Here is a 15,252-nt window from a genome sequence, read left to right on the forward strand (position 1 = left end):
CACATGTAAAGTTAAAGAAACTTATAAAAGGAGTATTTGTATTTTGCATTAACAGGACTGTTGTTGTATTAGCAGGAATGTTTTATGTAAGACATTGAAGGTAACTGTCCGGCTATACTGGACTCATTTTTGGAGTACAAAGCCAAATTATGGACATCACTCTTTAGGAAAGAGAGAGAAACTAGGAAGAGTCCAGAAGAGAGCAAAAAAAACTGGTAAAAATTTTTTAGAAAACCTGACACATGAGGAAAGGTTTAGTCCTGGAAAAAGGAGATTGAGAGGGGACCTGACAGACTTCAAACATGTTAAGGGCTATTATAGAGGATGGTCATCAACTCTTTTTCATGTTCACTGAAGAGAGGACAACAACTAATGGGCTAAATATGCAGCAAGGGAGATTTAGGTTAGATATTAGGAAAAAACTTTCTACCTATAAGGGCAGCTAAGATCTGGAATAGGATTCCAAGGGAGGCTGTGGAATCCCTACCATTGACGGTTTCTAAGAACAAATTGGACAAACACCTATCAGTGATCATGTTGTAGATTTACTTGGTCCTGCAGGAAACAGGACTTGATGACCTAATGATACTATCTATATTTTTGTTCTTCTCTATGGCGCCACTGGACTACTCAATGTCTTTATAACAGTATAATGGAACAAAGATTCTATCTGCAAAAATACTAGTGTTACATTCAAGGTCTAAAAAACACTACAGTAGCTAATAGAAATAGAACCAAGACTGTAATCATAAATAGAAGAATTAACCATTATTAGTTATCCATTAATATATCACTGGAGTTTAAAACTAACCCACACAATGTAATTAGTAAATATTTTGACATTTCAGGATTAACATGTGGGTTATTAAATTTAGATGTTAAATATTTTGACAATCTCTAATATTCTCCCATTTAAATGACATACAAAATCTTTCAACAGCCTCTTAATCTGTTCTTCTGCAGATTTTTGTAGGATTAGTTTAAATCCTTTAACCAGTAATAATAGAGATCTTCAGTTTTGTTTTTTTAATATAAGCTCTTCAGAGAAGGGATTGTGTCTTTTTATTTGTAGTGTGACTTATGTATTACACTACCAGAAACAAATAATATTAAAAAATTAACAGTAAAGCAATGAATTCCAACTGAGACTGAGCATGAGGGATGATCATATCCTGCTATAATCCACTAGTATCAACAGCAATAATCCCTCAGGGAGTCTACAACATGATGCTGGTGTCCTGATGCGACTAACAATGTTTCATCTTTCTAGTTTATTGAAATATGTGAGTGGGTAGCATTGTAGGCATTGAGTAAGACTTTCACAAGTGCTTAAGTGATTTTGGGAGAGTAAATCTAATTTACTCTCACTGATACTTAACTCCTAAATCATATGGATGCTTTTGAAATTTTTCAGCAAGAGCTGACTCAAAATCTACATCATTACCAGCCAACTTCGTCTTCCCACTCTCATCCAAATGACAAGTTCCAATAGAGGTCAATAGATACGGAAACAGGAACTAACTGAATAAAGGAGCACGATTATTAGGAGTTAAACAGGGCCTGAAACAATATTTCCATTGATTTCAAGATTTCCAGTAGATTTAAGCATATGTTTAATGGAATTACTCATATGCTTACAAATTAAGCACCTATGTAGTATGAGAATTAAAACAATCTGATAATCAGATTTGATGGCTACTTCCAGATAAACCTACTTTAACCAATATTTTAATGCCTCAACAGAAAACAAAATTAACCAAACCAGCTTCACTAAATAAATTAAGATTTTCACTAAAATATTTACATTTAATTTTAAGAAAATTGCACAAAACAAAGTTGTAATATTGCAATTAATCCAAACGGATTCAGCTACAGTACCACAAATCTGAAAAGATCAAAAACCATGTCTCAGCTCATAAAAACTCATGAGATAAGCCCTAAAAACCCCATTTTCTTAAAAAGTCAAACTATGTTTTAGCTTCTCTTTGACTTTTTAACTCCCTCTAGTCATCTTGCAGTCTGTGTGTGATCATTTCAGATTGAAAAGTCAATCTTTAATACACACAGAAATTCACACCTCTCCATGGCTGCTCAGATGCCAACTTCATTTACCCTACTTCTTACCACTAAAACAGTGGTTCCCAACCACCAGGCCATGGACTAGCACCGGGCTGCGAAACCCTGCCTGCCGGGCCGCAGCATACTGCCAGGACATGTCTCCAACTGTGATCCACTAAACAGCATAGCAGTGTTCTCTCTAAGGTTTGTGCTGTGGGCGCAGAGCAGAATTTGAGGTCAGCCCAGCTGCTCTGGGGCTGGCTACATGGACACACATGCTCTGCCCCAGGAGCAGCAGGGCAGCTACCATGCAGCACTGGCCTTGAGCTTCAGCCCTTTCCCAGGGCTGGAGCTGCAGGCCATGTGTCAGGCAGCCAGTGGCTGCTCCGGCAGCCCTGGCCAGGGCGAGAGCCAGAGCTGTGGGGCGCGTAGTCAGAGCCAGAGCTGGGAGGAAGTGAGAAGGGCTATGCACAGGCAGCCCGAGTTTCATGTGCAGAGAGAGTTGCTGCAGGACGAACCTCCTGCACCAAAAAGGAGGCTGGAGCTGTATTGCTGGCTCCATACAAACTAAATGCAGAACCCAGCCCCACTAGGCTGCACTATGAAGGAGTGAGAGCAGTTCCTGCCTGCATCCTGCCCTGACCAGCAGAGGAGCCCAGGAAGCTGCCGGGTCCGACCCAGGCCTGGAGTCTCATGCAGCACTGCAGTCACGGGCCACAGCTGGGCAAATGCCGAGCCATTAATACCTTTGCAACTGCCCCCACATACTGGGACCTGCCATTTTTGGTATAAGTTCCCGCATGGAAAAATCCAAGCAGCCTCCTTCCCCTCTCCCAGCTCTCACTGCCCAGCTCTCTGGGCAATTTGTGGGTTGACTTAAGGGATGGGGGGCTCTAAGAGGTGGGGGGTTGACACTGGAGCACAGTGTGAATGGGTTTGTTGGTCTGCGGTTTAAAAAAGGTTGGGAACCACTACCCTAAAATACAGGAATTGTGTATTTCCTATTACTGTCTTGCCCCAGCTAGATTTCTTTGTATTTGGCTGCCTGGGACTTCTCTCCTTAGGCTCCAAAAGCACCATTCCCCTAGTTCCCCATTCCCCTGACTCTTGCTACCCTACCCTAGGGCTTCTCTTCTACCTCAGTCCCAACATCATCATTAACCCAATTCTCTCCTCTCCAGGACCATCTGTCTGTACTGAGACCATCCATGTCTCATGATCAATTTGTGAAAGCTGGCAAGACTACCTAACTCTGGCTGTTCAGGGGGCTCTTTTTCCCCATCACCACCTCCAATCTGAGGGAGCTACTCCCCATCGTTGCCCTCTGATTCCCTCCCCCCACACACAGACACACTCTTCTACTTGTCCCCATATATTCTTATATCTCATTCCTCTGCAATACATAAAGCTGCTTCTGGCTCCCCACCAAACCCCACTCCCCTTCATTCTCTCCTCTCCACCTTTCAGTGTCCCTGTCTCTTCTCTCAGTCCCCATGTCCTGGCCAGTACCAGAATAACAGAATCATTTTGCCTCTGCACATGGCTTCCGACTCATTGAGAACAATGAGAGGCGCTAGCCAACACTAGTCAAGCCGGCCTAATTTCCACAGATAGAGAGACTATAGGGAAATGGTAGCCACCTTGTTGGCTTCAGTCCTACTTACAGTAAAAGGAGATGGTGGCCATTTTAAATAAGGCAAAATTCATTAATTGGAAATTCTTCCTCACGTTTTCATGAGACAGGTAACAAATACCCCATAAATCACTAGTGCTTCAATAAAAATCTCAAATGTTGGCAGTATGTCAGTTATGTATCAAATCAAATTAAAAGAGATAATATGTTTAGACAACATTGCCACAGAAATGTGAATCTAAACTGGTTCAAGAAGAAAACCCACTTAAATTACAATGTCTGAATATTAACTTTTATAAAAGCTAAGCTGTAAACATAACTTTTACTCTGCTACAAAGATGCAGCCGAAAATAGATCCCTACATTACCAGAAACAATTTAGATTATTCCCAGATGCTGAAATAAAGAACACAGCAATATTAATTTAATAAAATGATAGTCTTCAGATATTGATATAACATCAGGAACAACCCCAAACAATTAAGCAGTTTATTAAAATTCTTAAAATTAACATTTTTAATTAGAATTGCCAACACACTTGTGCAGCATTGGAACAAGGTTCAGATCCCTGTTCTCACAATCACAAAATTACAAGTTTTAATTAGTATAAAGAAAAATGACCTATTGCCATATTAAAAAAACGTAAACACTTCTGAAAAAGAGCAGTAGGAAGCACAAAAGAGAAAGGATTCAATTCCAGAATTTTTAACAGGAATAGGATTTAACATAATCATGGCGTGATCTCATTTAGTAAGCACTGGGCCCTGGTCTACACTGGGGAGTTATTTCAAAATAATCTCCCTTATTTTGAAATAAGCAGCAGAACATCGATACTACCGCGCCCGTTATTTCGAAAAAACGGGCTGGTTATTTCAAAATAACAGGCTGATTATTTCAAAATATATACTCCTGCTTTCCTTGGGTAATAAGCTTATTTTGAATAATTATTTCAGGAGTTGTTATTTCAGATTTAGTATTTTTGAAGTAATTTCCCAGTGTAGACATGCCCTGGCATACAGAATTATGGGTCTCTGGTCTATTTGAACTATTACTGTATATCTATTTTAATTTGGGTAATTTCAATCAGCTGCATTGTAATACATGATTAGTTTATACTACGCAGGAAGTAGGTGAACAATTCATGAAGAACAAAGAAAGTCCTACTCTAAATTGCTTGCAAGCTAAATTTTCGACATAACACAACAGATGAGGGAGACAAACCAGAAGAAAGAGAATGATAAGAACAACATAAGTATGTTTATGTGGTTATTCAATTTAAAACATTTGTGCATCTTGGTAGTTCTGCAAAGCATATCACAGATATGAAATTTTCAAGGGGATGTGATTTAAGTGACTGATCAAAAGTCAATGACAAGAGGAATTGTGTCTTCTTAATGAACAATCTGATGGCATTACCTTGTTGAACCATTTCTAAATTATTAAAGAAGGCAATTAACTATGCTAGAAAATAAAGAGAAGAAAATGAAAATAATACAGTCCAAAAGACCAAGCTTTGTTTTAAACAGTTTAAATTAACCAGTAATTAATAGTCACAGTTCTTTGCACATCCAACACACAGGTTCAATTTCTTATATTACACTTGAATCTGTTTAATCCGGCAACCCTAGGAAATAGGATATGTTAGATTAAGGAATTTTTGCAAATAATGCACAACGCTGTGGTGGGGTATGGGCAGAAGGGAGGACATATGAGAGGAAGGGTGGTGGAGTCCTTACCTGGCACCCTGCTCCCAGGTACACATATGGCTCTGTTCTCTCCCCTCCCCTGACACTACAATGCACCCCCCGCCCACACCGCAGCTTTGGGACTGGTGGGGGAAAAGCTTCAGGAGAAGCACATCACTGTATTGCCATTCCCCTAGTTGAGGGGGGAGGGAAGGGCGGAGGAACAGCAAGGTGCAGAGCTGCTTCTTCCTCCTCTTGCCAGGGTCTGAACCAAGAGTGTTTCCAGATCAGGGACACAGAGTACAGAGGTTCAGGGATATAAAGTTGCATCTGGACATTGCAGGTTTTTTCTACAATCATTACAACATCTCTGTATGTCATCCATTCAGGTCTTTTAAGGAATTTAAAAATACAATAATTTGAATAACCATTATATCATTTCTCTAAACATTTTAAAAATTTACAAGATTTTTATATGCAGAACAGTTATTTCTGTGGTAGCCTATCTGAAATTATTAGTGGCAAAGACAGTCCTAGCTTCTTAATTTTTAAATTTCCATGCTGCCCTTTCCTACAGGCACTGCCTCCACAACTCCCATTGGCCGCAGTTCCTGGCCAATGGAAACTGCAGGGGCAGCACCTGAAAGCAGAGCAATAATCTTCCCTGATCGCCATGAGCTCACAGCATCTCTTGCAGCTCCAGGCCAAGGAGAAAGAGGGGACCAAGGCTTGTGGCTCCCAACCCATGGCACTAAGATTCAACGCAGGCCTGATGAAATGAAGGAGGGAGACAGAGGTTCCTCACTCCAATTTAAGCAACAGAGACATCAAGCAAGAAAGAAACAAAGGAAGCTCAAGCAGGTGGAAAACAACAGCAAGGAACATCCTTCCACACAGACTCTTTGTCGCCTAATTCCCAGCTGGAAATGTTTCAAGAAGGGGACTGGAAAACTATAGAGAGACGGGACAGAAATACCCCCTTGTCTCTTCTAACATGACACAGGAAAAAAAAGCCATGGAGCGAGAGCTAATCCTGACCTGAAGATTTTGGTCAGTGAACTTGCTGTAAGTATGTACTGAGAAAGTTTGGTTGAATTTAATACGGTTCAGTAGGCATTATTACGCAGTCTATCTTTCTAATTTTTTTTGTGGGCATTTCTGAATTTTATGACTCATTACCTGCACTCACTTAAAATCTCTTTTTGTAGTTAATAAATTTGTTTTACTGTTTTACCGAATCCAGCGTGTTTAAGATGAAGTGACTGGGTAACTCTATTCAAGATAATAAACTGGCATATTAATCTCTTAGAGGAATGACAGCCTTATTATTTCTATTCTGTCCAGGACTGGGCAGAGCAGTATGGAACATATATTCCTGGGGTAAGATCCTTGATTGGTGGTATGGTGCGGCACCTACACCACTACATATTACAAATTCTGATTTAGATGAAAACTTTCTGTATCTTGCTTCCTTGTATATTCAGCTCCTGAAAGACCTTGAATTTTTCCTTTCTCCTTGTGACAGTTTACTTTGTCACAACCAGCATTAATCCTTTGTATATATTCGATCATTGGTCCCCAAAGCAATCTAGACCACCTTGGTAAATGACCTTTTCAACATACTAGATCAGCAAATGTAACAAATAATGGAGTAAAAAACATTAAAAATATAGAGCAGTAGAACTGAAGCATATTTGTATATGCATAAGTGCAAAAATTATCTTTTTCTTTAAAATAAAATAATGAAACCTTGCTCTACTCACAAAATATATCATGAATTAATTGTAAACAAGTCACCTGATTTCCATGAGTTTGACAAGTCTAGAGTACTTATTTAGGTTCCCAAATTTGATGAAAATGTACATGATGAAGAGGAATTCACATTCCACTGTGAAAATGTTAAGCTGAAACCCCACAACTTAACAAACGAATAGTCTACCATATTAACATAAAGTTATACTAACGGATATGTAAATGTAAGAGCGTTACGTTGTATCATAGCATCCTTCTGCCTCTCGATATTAGACTAATACTAAACTGCAAAGCCATTGTCTATAATGCACAAGCATTTCTTTGTCATATTAGAGCAAATAGAAAATGAGATGGAATAGCTCTGCTAAGTGGTTTAAAACCACTTCTTGACAGCTTTTAAATAATGCAGTGCATGGAAGATGGGGATTTTATTTATTTATTTTATTTTTGCTCATAATGCAGATCTCTTGTGGAGACTGCACCGTCCTTTCAAAAATATAAAATGGGACTTACAAGTAAGAGTCAGTAGCAAACCACAGTAAACACAAAATAATAGTTCTATATGAACAAAATTTATCAACAGAAGAAAATTTTAATTTCCCACACATTCTTGTATATCAACAAATCACAGTAGATGAAAAAACCCCAAATACTTGTCAAAGCAGATGTTTTGAAAAGATTTATACGACTAATTCAACTACAGTATTCTACTTATTGTTCCAAACAAACAATATTTGCTGAAACATCAAACCAAGTATATTTTGCATAAACAGAAGCACAAAAACACAGTATAGATCTGTATAGATCAGTGGTCACCAACCAGTAGATAAGGATCTACTGGTAGATCTTGGAGCCTCTGACAGGAGATCTTAACTAGTTTGGCCAAGAGGCTATTATTGAGCGCAGCACTTCAGCTGCCCCTCCCCTCCCACTGCTGTACATTTCCTGCCTTTTCCCTTGAAACTGGCACCCTCTCTTCCCCCCCACGGGAGACTCCTGAATGCTGTGAATAACAGGAGAGGGAGAAGAAGGGTGTGCTAATGTCAAGGTTCGCACCTCCTGCCCTGTATTCTATCTCCACAGAACGGGGGCGGGGGAGGACAACCGGGTTTAGGATGGAGGGAGTTTGCTGGCTGCTTTTGAGAGTGGCATTCATCCAAGGGTTCTAAAAGAACTTAAATGGGAAATTGCTGAGCTATTATCTGTGGTTTGTAACCTATCCTTTAAATCGGCTTCCGTACCTAATGACTGAAAGGTAGCCAACGTGACACCAATATTAAAAAGGGCTCTAGAGGCGATCCTGGCAATTACAGACCGGTAAGTCTAACTTCAGTACCGGGCAAATTAGTCGAAACAATAGTAAAGAATAAAATTGTGAAGCATGTAGAAGAACATAATTTGTTGGACAAAAGTTAACATGGTTTCTGTAAAGGGAAATCCTGTCTTACTAATCTGTTAGAGTTCTTTGAAGGGGGTAACAAACATGCGGACAAGGGGGATCCAGTAGATATAGTATACTTGGATTTTCAGAAAACCTTTGACAAGGTCCCTCACCAAAGGCTCTTGTGTAAATTACATGGCCATGGGATAAGAGGGAAGGTCCTTTCTTGGATTGAGAACTGGTTAAAAGACAGGAAACAAAGGGTAGGAATAAATGGTAAATTTTCAGTTTGGAGAGGGGTAATTAGTGGTGTACCCCAAGGGTCAGTCCTGGGACCAATCCTTTTCAACTTATTCATAAATGATCTGGAGAAAGAGGTAAGCAGTGAGGTAGTAAAGTTTGCAGATGATACCAAACTGTTTAGGATAGTCAAGACAGAAGCAGACTGTGAGGGACTCCAAAAAGATACCACCAAACTGAGTGATTGGGCAACAAAATGGCAAATGAAATTTAAAGTGGATAAGTGTAAAGTAATGCACATCGGGAAAAATAACCCCAACTATACGGACAGTATGATGGGGGCTAATTTGGCTACGACAAATCAGGAAAGAGATCTTGGAGTTATCGTGGACAGTTCTCTGAAAACTTCCACACAGAGTGCAGCGGTGGTCAAAAAGGCAAATAGGATGCTAGGAATTATTAAGAAAGGGATAGAAAATAATACCCAGAATATCTTACTGCCCCTGTATAAAACTATGGTACGCCCACATCTTGAATACTGTGTACAGATGTGGTCTCCTTACCTCAAAAAAGATATTTTGGCCTTGGAAAGGGTTCAGAAAAGGGCAACTAAAGTGATTAGGGGTTTGGAACGGGTCCCATATGAGGAGAGGTTAAAGTGACTGGGACTTTTCAGTTTAGAAAAGAGGAGACTGAGGGGGGATATGATAGAGGTCTATAAAATCATGAGTGGTGTGGAGAGGGCTGATAAAGAAAAGTTATTTATTAGTTCCCATAATAGAAGAACTAGAGGACACCAAATGAAATTAATGGGTAGCAGGTTTAAAACTAATAAAAGAACGTTCTTCTTCACACAGCGTGTAGTCAACCTGTGGAACTCCTTGCCAGAGGAGGCTGTGAAGGCTAGGACTATAATAGAGTTTAAAGAGAAGCTGGATAAATTCATGGAGGTTAGGTCCATAAAAGGCTATCAGCCAGGGGATAAAATGGTGTCCTTGGCCTCTGTTTGTCAGAGGCTGGAGAGGGATGGCAGGTGGCAAATCACTTGATCATTGTCTTCGGTCCACCCTCTCTGGGGCACCTGGTGCTGGCCACTGTCGGTAGACAGGATACTGGGCAAGATGGACCTTTGGTCTGACCCACTACGGCTGTTCTTATGTTCTTATGGTGCAGGGCCAGCACAGGCGTGAGCCTGCCTTAGCCCCACTCCACCACCACCCAGGAGCCACATGAAGTAAGCAGTGTCCAGCAGGAGCCACCTCTGATCCTCTGCCCCAATCATGAACCTCCTCCTGCACCCCAAACCCGTGCCCTAATTCTGAGCCCCCTGGACCCAAACTCCCTTACACAGCCTGTACCCCCTTCTGCACCCCAGCTCCCTGCCCTAGGCTCAGCTCAGAGCCCCCTAATACTCCAAATCCATTAGCCCAAGACCAGAGCCAGTGCCCCAACCCTCTGCCCCTAGTTAGTACAGTAAAACTCCATTAGTCCGGCATCCAATGCTCCGGGACTCCTGATGGTCCGGCACCATCAGGAACCCGGAAGTGCTGGGGCAGCCGGACAGGCTTCCCCCATTCAGCTGCTGCTGAAACTGACCAGCAGCTGAATTGGGGAAGCCGGGAGCAGAGCAGCTGGGGTGCTGCTGGGTTGGTCTCGTAGTGCTGCCCCTCGGGGCTGCGGGATCAACCCGGCAGCACCCCAGCTACTCTTGGGGACGCCTGGGGCAGAGCAGCTGGAGTGCTGCCGGGTTGGTCCCGCAGCGCCAAAGGACGACGCTGCGGGACCAACCCGGCAGGACCCCAGCTTCTCTGCCCCAGAGGTCCCCGATTCAGCCACTGCTGAAACAGATCAGCGGCTGATTCCAGGAAGCCTGGGGTAGAGCTGCTCTGCCCGGGGCTTCCTGGAGTCAGCCGCTGATCTGTTTCAGCAGCGGCTGACTTGGGGACCCCTGAGGCAGTGCAGCTGGGGTGCTGCCGGGTTGGTCCCGCAGCACCGAGGGGCGGCGCTACGGGACCAACCCGGCAGCACCCCAGCTGCTTTGCCCCAGGCCACGGGATTCAGCCGCTGCTGAAACTGACCAGCAGCGTCAGTTTCAACAGCAGGCTGAATCCGGACGCCTGGGACAGAGCAGCTGGGGTGCTGCGGGGTTGGTCTCGTAGCGCCGCCCCTCGGCGCTGCGGGACCAACCCGGCTGGACCCCAGCTGCTGTGACCCAGGGGTCCCCAAGTCAGCCGCTGCTGAAACAGATCAGCGGCTGATTCCAGGAAGCCCCGGGCAGAGCAGCTCTACCCCAGGCTTCCTGGAATCAGCCGCTGATCTGTTTCAGCAGTGGCTGAATCGGGGACCTCTGGGGCAGAGCAGGTGGGGTCCTGCCGGGTTGGTCCTGCAGCGCCGTCCTTTGGCGCTGCGGGACCAACCCGGCAGCACTCCAGCTGCTCTGCCCCAGGCGTCCCCAAGAGCAGCTGGGGTGCTGCCAGGTTGGTCCCGCAGCTCCGAGGGGCAGCACTATGAGACCAACCCAGCAGCACCCCAGCTGCTCTGTCCCAGGCGTCCCCAAGAGTAGCTGGAGTGCTGCTGGGTTGGTGCCGTAGCGCCGCCCCTCGGCACTGTGGGACCAACCCGGCAGCACCCCAGCTGCTCTATTGCAGGCACCCCCAATTCAGCTGCTGCTGAAACTGACCAGCAGTGGCTGAATCAGGGACGCCTGGGGCAGAGCGAGACTATCGTAAGGGGGGGCTAGGAGAGGTCTGGGGTGGCATCACCAATAGGAAAATCGCTTTCACTTAGCTAGATACATGAGCAAAGTAGAAGGCTTCTTACTGCTGAGAAGGACTGGATGGATGTTCTCAGAGCAGGCCTGCTCAGTGGTGTTTAGCCATAGAGCCACTATGCTATGAGATGGAGAGAGTGCAGGTCCAAGTGGTGGAGGTAACAATGGACTTGTGTGATGAGATCCAGGAGTAGTGGGAGTGGAATTGGTAGTTGTACCAATAGTTCCAGGAAGGTAGGGTACCAGTGCTGAGAGGCCCTGGCTAGGATTATAAGGATAATGTTCACCCTGTCTCTGCAGAGCTTGAGGAGCAACTTATGGACCAGCAGGAAAGGGAGAAAAGTGTACAGCAGTTGGTAAACCACAGAATCAGGAATGTGCCTGCTACAGATCCCAGACCAAAGTCCTGGAACAAGCAGAACCACAGGCATTTCTGATTGCAACAGGCAGCGAAGACATCTAGCAGGGGAAAAGCCCACTTACAGAAAATGGTGTGGAGAACGTCCAGACAGACCAAACACTCGTGAGCAAGAAAATGGCAACTGAAGCAATCCGCCAAGTGGGTTTGAACCCATGGGAGTTACACGGCTTCGAAGTGAATAGAGTGGGCTATGCACAAGTCCCACAGACAAAGGGCTTCAGCACAAAGGGGAGATGACCAAGCTCCTTCTTGTATGTGGATATGATACATGGAGGTCATGTTGTCAGTCATCACCACCACACAGCATCCCCGAAGGTGAGGAGGAAAGGTGAGACACACAAGGCAGACTGATCAAAGCTCAGTTACATTGATATTAAGAGACATTTCCTCCTCTGAGCACATCGCTTGAGTGGTGAGCCCCTCAACCCAAAGAAGATACATCTATGACCAGAGACACTGTGGGCTGCTGAACATGAAAGGGAACACCAACCAGCACAGACTAGGGGATCTAGCCACCACCACAGGGCATGAGTGACAAGGCAGGGCACAGTGATTACCATGTCAGTGCTGTCCCGTCCCAAGCGTAACGTGAACACCAGCCATGACTAGAGGGGTTACAGGAAAATGGGACTACATACGTGCATGCCACCATATGACTTGAGGAGCTTGAGGGCCATGGTGACCAGAAAGAGACTTCAGAATCTTGGCCAATGCTGTGAATCAACAGACAGGTAAGAACACCTGGGCTCTGGTGGCATCAAGAACAGCCTTGATTAATTCAATCCTTTGCATGGGGATAAGAGTCGACTTTGCAGGATTGAGCAGCAAGCCCAGCCTGTTGAGAATGGCACTGGTAAAGGTGGCATGTGCCTCCACCTGTTGATAAGAATGGCCCCGCAGAAGCTGTTCATCCAGAAAAAGTGTAAACCTGCACTCCACAACACCTGAGTAAAGCTGCTACAACCATCATGCACCAGCTCCTGCTCCCTACCTTGCTGCCTTTCTCTGACAGAGGCAGCAACTAGTCAAGTCACTACTAGACTATTCAATAAGCATTTGCTTATCGTATAGTCAACTAGTCACTAACATCCCTACTCATATCTTAGGCTATTCTATAACAGCATAGTACCTAAGGTGCAAGTTCGCATTGCTTGTGCAAGATTAGGAAGAGTAAGTTAGGCACGTCTTCAGTACCTGTAAGAGAATATCTAGTTCTAATGACAAAACAAGCAAATGAAAAGGCTAAACTTTATTTGACTCTTATGTAAATGTACTTTCTAAAATAAAATTTCATTTGCAGTGATACAAGATACCTACACCAGATGTTTTAAAGTATCTGTAAACCTTTTACTAGAATGCATTAAGCATTAACTATGTTTGAAGTAAAATACGCTATTAGCACACTATACAACTTCAACTTGGATATTAGGAAAAACTATTTCACTAGGAGGATGGTAAAGTACTGGAATTGGTTACCTAGGGTATGTCGAAATAGGAGGGTAATGTAGGCATACCGCAATTGCAAATGAAGCCTGGGATTTGAATTTCCCGGGCTTCATTTGCATAAGCGGGGCGCCGCCATTTTTAAATCCCCGCTTGTTCGAACCCCGTGCAGCGTGGCTACACGCGGCACAAACTAGGTAGTTCGAACTAGGCACGGGGTTCGAACGAGCGGGGATTTAAAAATGGAGGTGCCCCGCTTATGCAAAGGAAGCCCGGGAAATTCAAATCCCGGGTTTCATTTGCAATTGCGGTATGCCTACATTACCCTCCTATTTCAAAATAGGAGGGTAGTGTAGACATACCCCTAGGGAGGTGGTAGAACCTCCATCCCTAGAGGTTTTTATGTCCCGGCTTGACAAAGCCCTGGCTGGGATGATTTAGTTAGGGCTGGTCCTGCTTTGGCAAGGGGACTGGACTCGATGACCTCCTGAGGTCTCTTCCAGCCCTAGGATTCTATGACTCATACTGCATCACATGCATAATTACTAATTCTCAGTGCAATGAAATGAATTCTTTATGTCATGCTATCATAATATACAAATGAATGCCAAGACATTTTTCTTTGAAACACCTACCTTCACTACCACAGTTTGGTCAGAGACGCTACTCATCATCTCGTTGATAGACTTAAAGAGCTGCAGCAATGATTCCATGAAGTCTGCTTCTCCTTTGTTTTCATAAAGTCTGAGAAATTTAAAATAAAAGGGCCTCTTAAATTCCTCAAGTTATATCATTCAAGCTTTTACATAGAAAACTGCTAACCAAGAAGAAATTCATTCAAGTCACAGACCTAAAATGAGTTAATACTATTTTAAAGCTTCCCTTGGTAAAACATCCAAAAGTTGAAGATTTAACACTAATCCTAAATCACTAAGACCTAGCCTACTCTAACCCCCGCCTTCAATCTAATCTGTATAGCTGAAGTTGACATACTTACCGCAGTATCCTCTGTGTGGTAAGGTTGGCAAGGGCTGCTCTCCCATAGACGCCGGCTACTCTTCTCATCCTGGTAGAGCACCAGAGCCGACGGGAGAGCACTCAGAGATCGATTTATCATGTCTAAGATGCAATAAATCGATGGCCAGTGGATTGATCACTGCAGTGGAGACAAGCCCTATGACCCAATCAATCCCTCTTATTATCATTCAGCTCCACAGAACTGCAAAATAACGGGCTAGATTCACTCCTTTGCTCAGAAGAGAAGTAAGCCAGGGAGTGGGAACAGCATGCCAGGAAGCCAGGTCCATCTGCCTGATTCTCAAGATCAGATCCAGCCTAACTTACAAGTGGTGCTAATCATCTTTAAATTCTGTGACTGTCTTAAGGCTTTTCATAAATGTTATGCCAGGAGAAGTGCTTTGGCAACCCCCTTTTCCACCACCAGAAAAACCCTGAGAGGGAAGAGGGGACATTTATTCCATCTCTATTAGTACATATAAGCTAAATATGTTAACGTCACTCAGTTACTGTCTCAAACTGAACAGTGTTAAACAAAATTTGGTATACACAATTTAACCTGCTTAGTACTATGGCAAATATACCATTAAATAGCCTTTTAACTTTTTATTAAAAATAAATAAAAAGAGTTACAATATTTGACACATAAGTATTAAATAAGGCACTTATTTTAACAACATTCCTAGTTTCTTTTCTTTTTTAGCTGATGGAGTTTTTAGAAAGAAAACCCTCTTGCCAACAGTCTTTTAGATGGTATTAAAGATTATGGTAATTGTTTTTTGGAGGAAAAAAGAAGTTAGAGGAGATGGACTGGAGCTGTTGTGCTTCTGTTAAAGTTTGATTTTATTTTATT

General features: G+C 43.4%; 1 protein-coding gene across 2 annotated transcripts in view; it reads right to left on the bottom strand.

Annotated features, from left to right (window-relative positions):
- Positions 1–15,252, bottom strand: part of DOCK1 (dedicator of cytokinesis 1) — a 567,625-nt gene that overhangs the window by 412,989 nt on the left and 139,384 nt on the right. For both annotated transcript variants that reach the window (XM_075935276.2, XM_075935277.2), the window contains exon 23: positions 14,018–14,126. In XM_075935276.2, coding sequence (XP_075791391.2) covers positions 14,018–14,126 — 109 coding nt within the window. The remainder of the gene's footprint in view (positions 1–14,017; positions 14,127–15,252) is intronic.

Source organism: Pelodiscus sinensis, chromosome 8, assembly GCF_052426305.1.
Source record: "Pelodiscus sinensis isolate ZL-2025 chromosome 8, ASM5242630v1, whole genome shotgun sequence".
In the NCBI taxonomy this organism is placed as follows: domain Eukaryota; kingdom Metazoa; phylum Chordata; order Testudines; family Trionychidae; genus Pelodiscus; species Pelodiscus sinensis.